Below are 12,172 nucleotides of genomic sequence, written 5' to 3'. Positions count from 1 at the left end.
TTGGTTTGCATGCATATAACAGCTCGTGCAAAAATTGAAGCCAAATGGCCATCGTTTGCGTCGCATTTTTGCAATTCGGCTCATTTAGATTTATTTTTCAGATTTCCTAAAAAAAAAAAAAAAAATTTCAAAAATTGGACTGATCGAATGGTCAATATAACTTGCAGCCGCAGCGGTCGCATGCCGGATATTATATTCAAAATATATCATAAATGCCATAAAAGTATTTGCCAGTTTCTAATGAAAAAAAATGCATTCCAATATTATTTATGTTCTGTATTATCATTTTAAGTTCTCAAGCTCTTAAAAAGCTACCCGATAGATGCATACGCTCATGATTAATTAAATAGGCGTGCAACGCTTGCGTAAAAATGATGAAAATTCTGCAAATGACTAAAATATCAAATCTTTTAATCTTCTTCCGCATTTTCGTCCACACAAAGTACGTTCGACATTTTTTTATATGGAAAAGAATAGAAAAAAATTGTCAAAAGTCAATGGTATTTTGTAGCCACTTGCAACTTGTAATAAAAATAAAAAATAAATAATTGGCGCGTACACTTCTGTTAGGTGTTTGGCCGAGCTCCTCTTCCTATTTGTAGTGTGCGTCTTGATGTTGTTCCACAAATGGAGGGACCTACAGTTTCAAGCCGACTCCGAACGGCAGATATTTTTATGAGGAGCTTTTTTCATGGCAGAAATACACTCGGAGGTTTGCCATTGCCTGCCGAGGGGCGACCGCTATTAGAAAAATGTTTTTATTAATTTTGCTTTTACCGAGATTCGAACCAACGACCTCTCCGTGAATTCCGAATGGTAATCACGCACCAACCCATTCGGCTACGGCGGCCGACTTGCAACTTGTGCTTTACTAAAATTGATTGGGTTATAAAACTGCGTACCAAAAATTAAAAAAAAAATTCTGATTTTCATAATTTTTGTACAAAATGTTAAAAAAACACATACATATAATTCGTTTATACTTTGTTGAAGAATGAGTTAAACTAAAAAAAGTTAATGGTCCCTTAATAAACTATAGTAAAATAGGTGGTCCAAATAACGCACACCTATTTTTTGTCTATTACCTCAACTCTATTCTTCTTGCTGTTATAAAAACGTATGAAATTAGTATACGCAATGGATACCTCTATCCACGTTTTCCCCATTGAAACTCTAAAGTTCTTTAAAAAATTAAATTGTTGAAAAAATTGAAAAGCCGAGTATGCAGTTTTACCGTATAAATTTTGTAGTTTCACATGTTTTGATTGGTTTTTGTTGCACGGTGTAATTATAACGTTTAGTTCTCGATTATTTTAAATCATAAATTTTTCCGGATTCATAGGTTATATTTTTCTTCGGACTTGTCGTGGCCTCATACCTGCTTTCGTTTGTTGTGTCGATGTCATTCGAAGCGCCTGTGGTCACAATGCTGAAGATCTTGTCTCCTAGTCGAAAGAAGCGTATCGCTTAGTTGAACTGATATCAAATATACTTAGCGTATACATGTATATATGTATCTATTACTTGCTTCATTCATAGTTACTTGTTAATAATGTTACTTGAAGATGAAACCAATGTACATACATACTTACATAAATAGGTTTTATCATAGGTATGTAGACTCATGACCACAAATAATTGCACGCATGCTCAAACATATACCCACATTGTATGGGTTTGAGTGGAACGTGAAAACTAAAATGGAATCTATTTATCTCTCATTGCGAAAATAAACGAAGTTTAAATCATTCAATTAAAACGCGATTAAAAATACATACATATTCATACTGCATCGTAACCACGCCCACTTTTATGGTATCATTTCTGCACTCGTAGCCGATCGAATTTCTATGTAAACAAAATTTATATCTTTCTACTAAACTTTAATACCATTACAAAAAAAAAAATATTTTATATTTTTTTATATTTTATATGTATGTCTGTACACACATACTGGAAAGTATGCGGCATATCGTTAATGTCTAAGAGAAATCATGATCAATGGCACAACATATTTATTCCAAAGGTTGCGTAACGCATTCATGCTGTAAAATGCATAAAACTCAACGAAACTCCATTTTTAATTGCATTGGTACCTGCATACAAATCGTTCACTTGCTGCAAGAGTACCTTAATTACAAAAAAATGTTTTTCTTATGTTATGTTATCTTATGTTACGTTATGTTCTGTTATGCTATGTTTGTTTTATGTTATTTTATATTATGCTATGTTATGTTCTGCTATGCTATGTTATGTTATGTAAAAAATGCATAGCGATATAATGTAAGCAGTATCTCATTAGGTGAAGTGTGTCTCTACTTTTACTTAGCGAGGCATAGTAAATTGAAAGCTTTGAGCCGCTCCTCTCGGCATTTTGGTTTTTTGAATTATAGCACTCTTGCAACAAACGCGTAATATGTATGTAACAAAGAGATGTTCAATAGTCACTCATTAATTCACACTCAGACACTTAGTATAGTTGCACATAAATACATGAAATCTATATAATACATACATATTACATACATATACAAACATATGTATGTATGTATTCATGCATATGCACATGTGTATGTATGTACGTAATTTTAAGATTTTTTTTATATAAAATCTAATGTCGATAAATATATATTGTACAATTGTTGTCGTTTGTAAGTTAAAATGCACAAAATAAATTAATAATAAATAAGTTCAAATTTTGTCAGTGTTTTGTTTAACCCTTCAGCCCGCAGTTTTACCCACAAGAATTTAATAAAACTTTCTTTAATGCCAATAAATTACAGAATAAAACAGACTTGGATGTACCTTTGAATGTAAAATAAAATTAATTTATATTCTGCCAAAAAATATCGGGGATTTCATTTAAAAACTGCGCGTTACACATATGTCTAAATTTTTTTTGCTGGAACGTTGGTACAACTATCCTCTATAGTGACGCAGAGCTTGAGCGTGATCTGTAAATTAGCTTGTTTTTGGCATTTAAATATATCAGTCAACAGCAGGTGTGCTCTGCGATTTTCACTATGGATAAAAATATCGAACAAAGAATTTGTCTTAAATGTTGTGTTTTGAACGGGATTTCGTGTGCCGAATCGTTGAAAATCTTGCAGAAAGCCTATGGCGAGTATACTTTTTTAAAAACACGGGTATACGAGTGGTATAAGGCTTTTACAGAGGGCCGAGAAGTCGTGGAAGATTTCAAAAAATTCATTGGAAGACATGCCTGAGCAAGTGACAAGTGAATTCGGACCCAACGTTTATCCAGCGCATCATTACAGGTGATGAAACGTGGGTACTTAAGTTTGACATGCAAACCAGTCTACAGGCGGCTGAATGGCACTATCCACCTGAGCCGAAACCCAAAAAACCACGTCAAAGTCGGTCAAAAGTGGAAGTCATGCTACTCATTTTCTTTGATTATCATGGTGTTATGCACTCGGAGATCATTCCAAATGGTTTTACGGTAAATAAAGAATATTATTTGGAAGTTATGCGACGTTTGACAGAGAGAATGTGCATAGGAAACGGCCCAATTTGTGGAAAGAAAACTCATGGATCTGGCACAATGATAACGCACCGTCTCGAAACTCGAAAAATATCATCGAACAACCACCGCATTCACCGGATTTAGCACCCTATAACTTTTTCCTTTTCCCAAAACTTAAATTGCCACTCCGCGGACGACGCTTTGAGTCGATAGAGACCACTAAGGGGAATCCGCTGAAAGAGCTGAAGAAGATCTCTTCAAACGCGTTTAAAAGGTGATTTGATAACTGGACTAATCATTGGCATATATGTATGTGTTGCTTCGAATGGAACCTATTTTGAAGGCGATAAAATAAATTTTGATGATTAAATAATTATTTTGCGTTTAATTGAACAATTCCTGGTACTTTTTTGGCAGAATGTATTTATTTATGTTATGTCAGTCTTGATGGTATGCGTGTATAGTGGAAAATCAAGAAAGATAATTAAACCAAAAACTAAAAAAGGAGAAAGAATCTATGTTCTCATTTCAAAAGGTTCAAGGCCAATTAGAAGTAAACGCAAATTGTAAGAATAGAAGCATCAGAAAACCTTAAAAAACGAAGGGCAAATTTCAGTCATGCAGTAGTTTTAGGGTATAAGGATCTTCGAAATTTGAGCCGCTTCAATGCAGAGAGCACGAAACTCCTTAAGATTTTAAAATACAGTAATAAAATTAGTGTAAGAATTAAAAAAAGTGAGAGTCAAAAACAAGCAGAGTAGGAAAAATTTAAGTATTTAAGATATTATTTATGTTTGACGTGGACGACACTTTTGACACCAAAGAAACAACGAGTCTAACTCCGCTTGAAGGTTTACGGCATCAGTAGCATTATTTATTACAGAAAATAATTTTAAATTATCAGCATATAATGAAAAAATTACAAAGGAAAATCATCTACTATAATCATTGATGAATAAATCAAAAAGTGAAAGTGGCCCTAAAAACTTTCTTGCGGAACGCTAAAGAAACAGTGAAATACCCGGAAATAAGAGTCTGATTTGGGAAATTAATACATTTACGCTTAGGCTATGCTTTCGAACTGTTTGGGAACAATCGACAGTTTTTAAATAGGTCTGTAATCTCCGACGTCGTTTTTTTCGCTTTAAAGTCGCTTTAGGAAGGTAATAATTGCTGCGTAGTTTTTCAATCAAAATTGTCTGAATTCTACATATGTGAGTTGACAGTTTTAAACTTAAATTCCTACAAGAAGTCCGCGAGCGGTGATAGAAAGAATTCTCAACTGGCATACAATCAAAGTAGTAATAAAAAACTCAGCCAACATATCTGCTCTTAGACTGAAGATGCCAGTGCAATTCTCATACAGGCTATCTCGTCACAGCAACATTCTAGATACAAACGGAAAGTAAGACTACGTAATTCCACAAGTTGAATTGGCAAAAAGCCTAGCATCATTATAGAGTAAAATGGATTGCAGAAAGGTCTGGAATCCACATGACCAGAACCCATGGACAGATGTGTCCAAAATGGCGAAAGGGGTAAAAGCGGCTGTCTTTTGCCCGCAATTTGATTTCGAAAAGTCTTTCAGACTCCTTAATTACTATTGTAAATTTCAAGCTGAAATCTATGACGTAACAAAAGCAGCTGAATTAACTCTGGAATTAACCCCTCTTAAGGGGTTAGGGGTAGTCAGAATTTTCAAAAAATCGATTTTTTTTTTTTTGCATTTTCTTAAAGTATAATGTTTTAAAAATATTGTGTAAAAATTTGAAGTGAATCCGACAAATACTTTTCAAGTTATTCAACAATTAACAAAGGGCGCTCGGCCGCTCCGGAGCCGATAGCAAAACTTTAAATGCGTTTTTCTCAAAACTATGTTTTTCAAACTGGTGAACACTGTAACTTAAAAACCGCTACGTAGATTTCAATAAAATTTATACAGCTTTTGAAAAACATAAAAAACTTGTGCCTGATCGAAGGATTTTTTTTTTTTCAAAAATTTCGATTTTTTTTTAACAATTAACTGTTGGTTTTTTCCCGAAAATCTGAAAAATATTTCCTGAGGCCGCCATTTTGTTCATTTTGAAAAAAAAAAAAAGCTTCGATCCGGCTCGAGATTATCTATCAATAAAAATAAGTTTTCTCATCCGATTGGTTTTAGATGAATCTGCAAGGACTTGTGATGTTCACCGCAAGGGACTTCTGGAGAAACGGGCTTCACACAAACAGCGATAACTTTTGCAATTATTAATTTTTTTTTTTTGAAATTTTGGTGAAGTCAAGTTAAAACATGAGGTTTTTATGCTATGTTTTTATTTTTGTTAAATAAATTAATTAAGTAGCAAAAAAAAATTCGTGAAAATCATAATTTTTTCGGGCCTCTGACTACCCCTAACCCCTTAATACCCGTACAAACATTTTCATTGATAGCCAAGCGGCTATTAAAGCGATTATGGCTCTTTAGACTAACCCGGAATGTGTTCAACAACGCAGATCCGAAATGGATGAACTCGGCGGAAACGGACAGGTCATTTATTCACTGAATACCAGGACATAAAGGAATAAAAGGAAATGAGAGAGCCGATGAGTTCACTAAGGCAGGTATTCCTGTACCCATCACTCTCCTTTCTAAAAGCAGAACTGAATGAGGAACTAGGTCTGGCTTTTACAGATCAGCCAGCACTACCTAACCTAACTTATGATTTGAAAAAAGACGAAGTGAACAGAGTGTTTGAGACGTTAGAAAAAACATATTTTTTTAAATTTTGCAAACAAATTAGCAACATTTGCTAGGTGTACTTTCAAAATCATCATATAAGCAAACTGCATAGTCATAGGTCCGGTATTTTTAGACTTAAGGTACTTTCAAAAGGTCTTTCCTCAAGTCTCAATACTCAATTATACTCTAGAGATATACACTTGTGCTCAAATAAGTAAGTCTCTTAATGTTTTTTTATATATGTGCAATATTTTTCATGCTAAACTTTTTTTTGGTAATTCTTTATAAAAATATAGTTAATTATATTACAAAAACAAAACAAATTAATTAAAAAATTTAAAATTTTGATGATATTTTTTTGGAATCAGTAAAAATTTTTGTACAAGGTTTTGAACTTTGACTTATAAATTTCTTTCTTATACAAATATTTTTATAAAATATTAACGAAAAATATTCATCATGAAAAAATTGCAAATTAGTGGAGCGAGTGGAGCTTTTATAAATATACGTATGCGAGTAATTTATTTGAAAATGCCCATACAAACATGCACCACTTTGAATCTAACAGCAAAATTGTAAAGAACTGGTGTTTAAATATATCGACCCGAGAGTGTACTGGGGCCGGCACTCGAAGTGTAACCAATTAAAAATGCCATAAATTTAGTTTGGAAAATTACTTTTATTCAATTCAAAGTAAAAAATGTGTGAAAATAATATGAAATTAAGAATCAATTTTCTTTTGTTATGACCACCTTTTGCCTTGACTATGGCCTTGAGACGGTCCAAAAACGAATCGCAAGCTGCCCGAATATGACTTGCAGGTATTTTGGCCCAATCACGGACAATGGCGTTTTTCAGCGTCTCGAGACTTGTGAATCTTTTAGTTCGGATCCACATCTGGTGAATTTGAAAGCCATTGAATGGGCGGTATGAAGTTCGGATCGTTGTTTTTTAGCCATTCTTGGTTCACTCGAGCTTTTTGAGACGGTGCCGAGTCCTGTTGAAACGTCCATGGTCTTCCACCGAAATGTTTGTCTGCCCACGGCTTTAAAGCAACCTCCAAAATACTTTCCCGATAATATTTCGCACTTACCATGACGCCAGGCTCTATGAACACGATTGGACGCTACAGCGGCCGAAATCATTACCTGTGGCGGGTGCTCAAATAAACCCTATCGTTTTGGGAGTTTACGAGTTGCTCAATTTGAAAAAATTTCTCGTCAGAAAACCCAATTCGCTCTCTCAAGTCTGACTTATTACTGCTTTGTGGGAGAACATGCGCCTTTTGGATCTTGTAAGACTTGACTTTGCGAACATTTTTCAGTATTCGGTCAGATATTTTCAGTTCTTTCGCCATTTGATAGGCACTTTGTCGGGGATTTCGCTCAAGTCGCTTCTTCACTTTTTGAACCATTTCACGTGACGTTGCAATCTTTTGATGACTACCTCCATGACGTTTCGCGATGCTAACAGTATCATTGTAGCGAGTAATGGTGCGATAAACAAAAACTTAATTTACTTTAAAGTGCTCGAGCTCACAAACAATCGCTGGTTGTAATTTTCCAGCCAAATATAATGCAATCACACGAATCGATGAATCTGATATGCATATATATTAAAATTACCTTTGAAATTCATTACTGATTGCCTTTTTTAGCGTTTACTCTCGGTAAAATGCTTCCGCGCGCTTGTAAACAATACTCTAGACTGCCTGTTCTTCAACTGGGGGAGCGGTCTGAAATTGGTTACACTTCGAGTGTCGGACCCTGTATTAAACGCTAGATAAATCAAAGAAAAGTGGCCTATAATATTACAACAAGAGGTTAGTTGAAAATCGAAAATTTGTATATTTATTGTGCTGATTCTTAGTTCTCAAGTATGCCAATGAAGTTTATAGGATATTATTTCTAAGAACTCAACATTTCAACACCTGGCGCTTACAAATGGAAAAACACTTTCCGACATCAAAACACACATTTCCTACTTAGTTATTAGATTTAACAAAATCGCAAGCTGAAAATTTTAAAGAAAGCCCCTACTCAGGCTTAAACAACGTATAAACGAAAAATTGCAATATTTATTTATTAATTTTCAAAAAGTGTCAACTTGGAAACTTTGCTAGAAGTGGCCAATCAGCCGTTACTGTCTTATCTACCAAAAACTCTTGCCGCAGATTTCTATGTTTGCGGTCCGCACCCAAGAAAAAATTGTGTCTTGTTAAGTTTTCAATACATGGTGCTCGGGAAAGATAGAGAGCATAAAACCATGACATCGAAACATAAAAAATTCACTTTAATACAAAACATTCTTTCTTACAAAATGTTTAGATAGACAGATGATTTCATTCACAAGTTGAATGAAAAGAAAAGTACACAGGAAAATAAACTGCTAAAACAACATCCAAGGAAAAATATGTCCAACTTTGTCCGTAATGCTCAAAAAGCGACGAAGACATACGTTTTACTAAGTTTATGAACTGTAAGTTGTGGAAAATCCCGCACTGTTCAAGAATTCGCAAATAAGCCAGATTTGTGGCGCTACAATTCTAGGTTCTCTAATTCACCACCGCATACCGCAGTTTCAAACACACCAAGATTTTGCATTACATCACATTTTATTCACATTCTAAATATTTGACATCTACGTGCTTTATGTGCTCTAAGTAAAAAAACAATATCAATACATTGCCAGATTATATAAATTCAATACCGAGGAATGTTAAATTTATATTTATTTGTTGGTACAAGAAATCTAAAATAGCTTATAAAAAACACTAAAAAATGTTAGAATATGCATTAGTTTTTCTTTTTATCAGATGAATTTTGTGAAGAAGTCATAACCTCATCAGTCTCAGTATTTTCTTGAATTGCAAGTCCTGTATCCAACCTACTCTTGTCCACTGGATAGAGCCAGCGTTGATATAAGTATATAAGAAATACAACATCATCACGTAAACAAGCCACCCTATGTGCAGTAGGCATGGTAATAATGAAGGCGAAGAAATCGTCTATGAACGTATTGAATGCTTTGTACATAAAAGCTCTCCACGGCAAAGCAGCAACCGATTTTAATTTATAATTTACAAATAACTGAGGTAACATAAAAAGAAAACCAAATGCGTAAACTCCATTAACAAGCGAATTAAGTGTCCAAGAGTACCAACTCTTATGTGGTTGGTATAAGAGTGAGTAAACAGCGCCCGCTAAACACAAAGGATATAATAAATAGCTTAAATATTTCATTCCTTGTTTGTCAAATTCTTCCGTTTTCTTTTCGGCACTTCTGCATACTTCTCCATCTTTCGATTGCTTTCTTTGGAAACCGCTTAAACCTATTTCTAATTTTAATATCTTTTTGCACTTCCACAACTCTATAAGCACCCCAAGGCCTGCTGGAACCAATACTAGCATCGATGTATTTTCGTCCAGTAAATACAAAAATATCACAATTTGTGAGAATGCACGCCAAAGCGTTGTACGCGTTGAAAGGCCCTCATAAGACTTTTTTCTGCGCCAAAATATTACGTCGTTTTTAAACGATAAAAAGTCAAAAAGAATCTGTAAAAAAAGTATGAATAGTGTAAAAAAATCATGAATCGATAAGCTTACTTACATGTACACTGGCAACGAATATAGTGCCGCAGAGGAGATATACGTTCGTATCGGAAAACATACCCTTCACTTCATCAATATCTTTCTTTGAGAATCCTATAGTTTGCATCATTTGCATAGCGTGTTCGACCATTAGCATTAAACGCAACTTTCCAATACCAATTGGTTTATAGTTAAATGTTATCTTGAACTCGGTGGTATTTTTGGTTACTTGTACCAAATTTTTCAAACGCGTATTAAAAAAATCAGTCTTAAGAATAGGCATTATTTGACGATTGCGATTAATTTGTATGAGTCTTGCCATCTCAGGAGGAACATCTGTTTTTGATAGTGAGATATTGTCGGTAAGCAAATTGACGTGCACGTGAGACATAATATGTGTAACCGGTCTCATTGCCTGCGCATAATCGTTACTTTTACCAGACGTTCCAATTGTTTTTTTTTTATTGTGGAGGTCTGAGTTTTTATTTTTCTGTAAAACATAAAAACACACTTTATTAACTTTGATTTATAGGTAGTTTTGTATTTAATATTTAAAACTCACACTATCACCGAGTAAATTAAATGCCTGTATTCGAGGTGCGATATAATCTGTCAATCTGGTCGCATGGATTACAGTCGGTCCATCTCGTCTCAATGTCTTCCACTCGAGGGGTTCCCCATTCAAGGCTAACACCACCTGGATGAAAAATATAAGTGCAATTAAAAAATAAACCTCAAATTATTTATTGTTGAGAGCTGTACGGATTCAATACATGACAGGAACAACTACATTTATATGCGTTTTAAAGCATTTAAGTATGATATTACTTGTAAATAAAGGCTTCCGTTGCGGCGAGTCTTCAAAGGAACATCGATTTGGAATTCATCTTGATATGGATGCATATAGTCGAAGTTCTTGGTACTAAAAATTTTCGACGCCTCAGACGATATGGGATTAATACTACTGGACGTAAATAGTGCCAACTGCATACGTGGATTCTCACTGAGGAAGGATGTATAGCAGGGCTGGCTGGAGCAATGCAGAGTGGTGAACAATTGCGCCATAACCCACATTGAATGGGCTATATAGGCCATAAATGCAACGCCCAAAATTGTTGTTATTGATGGAAAGAACATTTTGTGATATTATTGAAGTAGTATAAATTGCCGGAGTGAATAGGTTGAAGCAAAATGATGAGTTAGTATAAACAATTACACTTGTTTCACACTTTTATCAACTTAACAAACCCATTGAACCGGTCAGAAAATTTCTACTAGTCTAATAAGAAAAATTCACCTTGTTGACTTCTTACTCTTCTTTGTTAACGCAGTCACAATAGTATTAATAGTTGAGGTGCGATTACACTCTCGGATTTCCGCGTAAAATACTTTATGAATTTTTGAATGCTAGTTTGACTGCAGTGAATTTTTTAAACTAATTTATACTAAGTTTAAGTCTGAAAAATTTAGAATTTAAACTAAGTTTGAGTCTGCAAAATTGGGAACCTAGGCTTGAATTTAATGGGTGTTTGTACAAAGCGTCAATCGCCTCTTTGCGAGATATATTAGCAATTTTTCAATGAAACTCACAGGACATGTAAATATCAGGCCTCTATTCGCCACTTCTCTGCTCGCTATCTCTCTGCTCAGCTAACATGACAAAAAATTTGTGTATGAATGCAAAAATAAATGACCTCTTCTATTCATCACTTCATTGCTCAACTAACTTGACGAAACACGCGGGTGAAAGCAACAACAAAATTATGGAGTAAGATTCGCCGCTAGCGAGTATGGTTATACCTCATTAAACTGGTATAACGCACTATCTCACAAACACATCTGGGACCTCTTCTATTCGCCATTTCCCCGCTCGCTCTCTCTATGCTCGATTAACTTAACGAAAAATTTGCATGCGAAAGCAACAACAAAATTATCGAGCAAGATTTACCGCTAGCGAGTATAGGTAGATCTCATTAAACTGGTATAACTCACTATCTTACAAACATATGTAATTTAAGGCAGCTCTATTCCCGCGTTGCCAATGTATGTTCATTTATACCAGTATTTTAGATATCCATATAAAATACAGACATATGAAATTTTAATATTTAGTGGAAATTTAGAATAAAAAATCGGCCAATTTTGTAATCCAAATTGTTGTTGTTGTTGTAGCAGCATAAACATTTCTCGTGCATATACGAGGAATGTTGTTGAAGTGACAGTTCTTGGCCGGATATAAATCCGGGTTGTTGTTGTTGTAGCAGCATAAACATTCCCCATACTTACATACGGTGAATGCTGCTGGAGTGACCGTCCTTGGCCAGATATAAATCCGGGTCGTTCCGGTTACGTAGATCCGACTGTTGTACTTTT

At 34.7% G+C, this 12,172-nt stretch overlaps 2 protein-coding genes across 2 annotated transcripts in view; one reads left to right on the top strand and one right to left on the bottom strand.

The window, feature by feature from the left end:
• The window catches only part of LOC128858150 (O-acyltransferase like protein), a 58,758-nt gene extending 56,097 nt beyond the window's left edge, over positions 1-2,661 (top strand). The window contains exon 7 of the mRNA XM_054094161.1: positions 1,343-2,661. Within this exon, the coding sequence (XP_053950136.1) occupies positions 1,343-1,471 (129 nt within the window). The 3' untranslated portion in view covers positions 1,472-2,661. The remainder of the gene's footprint in view (positions 1-1,342) is intronic.
• A 6,138-nt stretch (positions 2,662-8,799) lies between these two features.
• LOC128856524 (lipid scramblase CLPTM1L) lies at positions 8,800-11,090 on the bottom strand. The gene is made up of 4 exons (XM_054091826.1): positions 10,628-11,090; positions 10,362-10,496; positions 9,819-10,289; positions 8,800-9,763 (listed from the first exon to the last, which is right to left on the bottom strand). The coding sequence occupies exons 1-4, from the start codon at positions 10,934-10,936 to the stop codon at positions 9,002-9,004; spliced, it is 1,677 nt and encodes a 558-aa protein (XP_053947801.1). The 5' UTR covers positions 10,937-11,090; the 3' UTR covers positions 8,800-9,001.
• Between the last annotated feature and the right edge of the window lie 1,082 nt (positions 11,091-12,172).

Source organism: Anastrepha ludens, chromosome 3 (genome assembly GCF_028408465.1).
Source record: "Anastrepha ludens isolate Willacy chromosome 3, idAnaLude1.1, whole genome shotgun sequence".
Taxonomy (NCBI): domain Eukaryota; kingdom Metazoa; phylum Arthropoda; class Insecta; order Diptera; family Tephritidae; genus Anastrepha; species Anastrepha ludens.
This window is presented reverse-complemented; position numbering and strand designations above follow the sequence as displayed.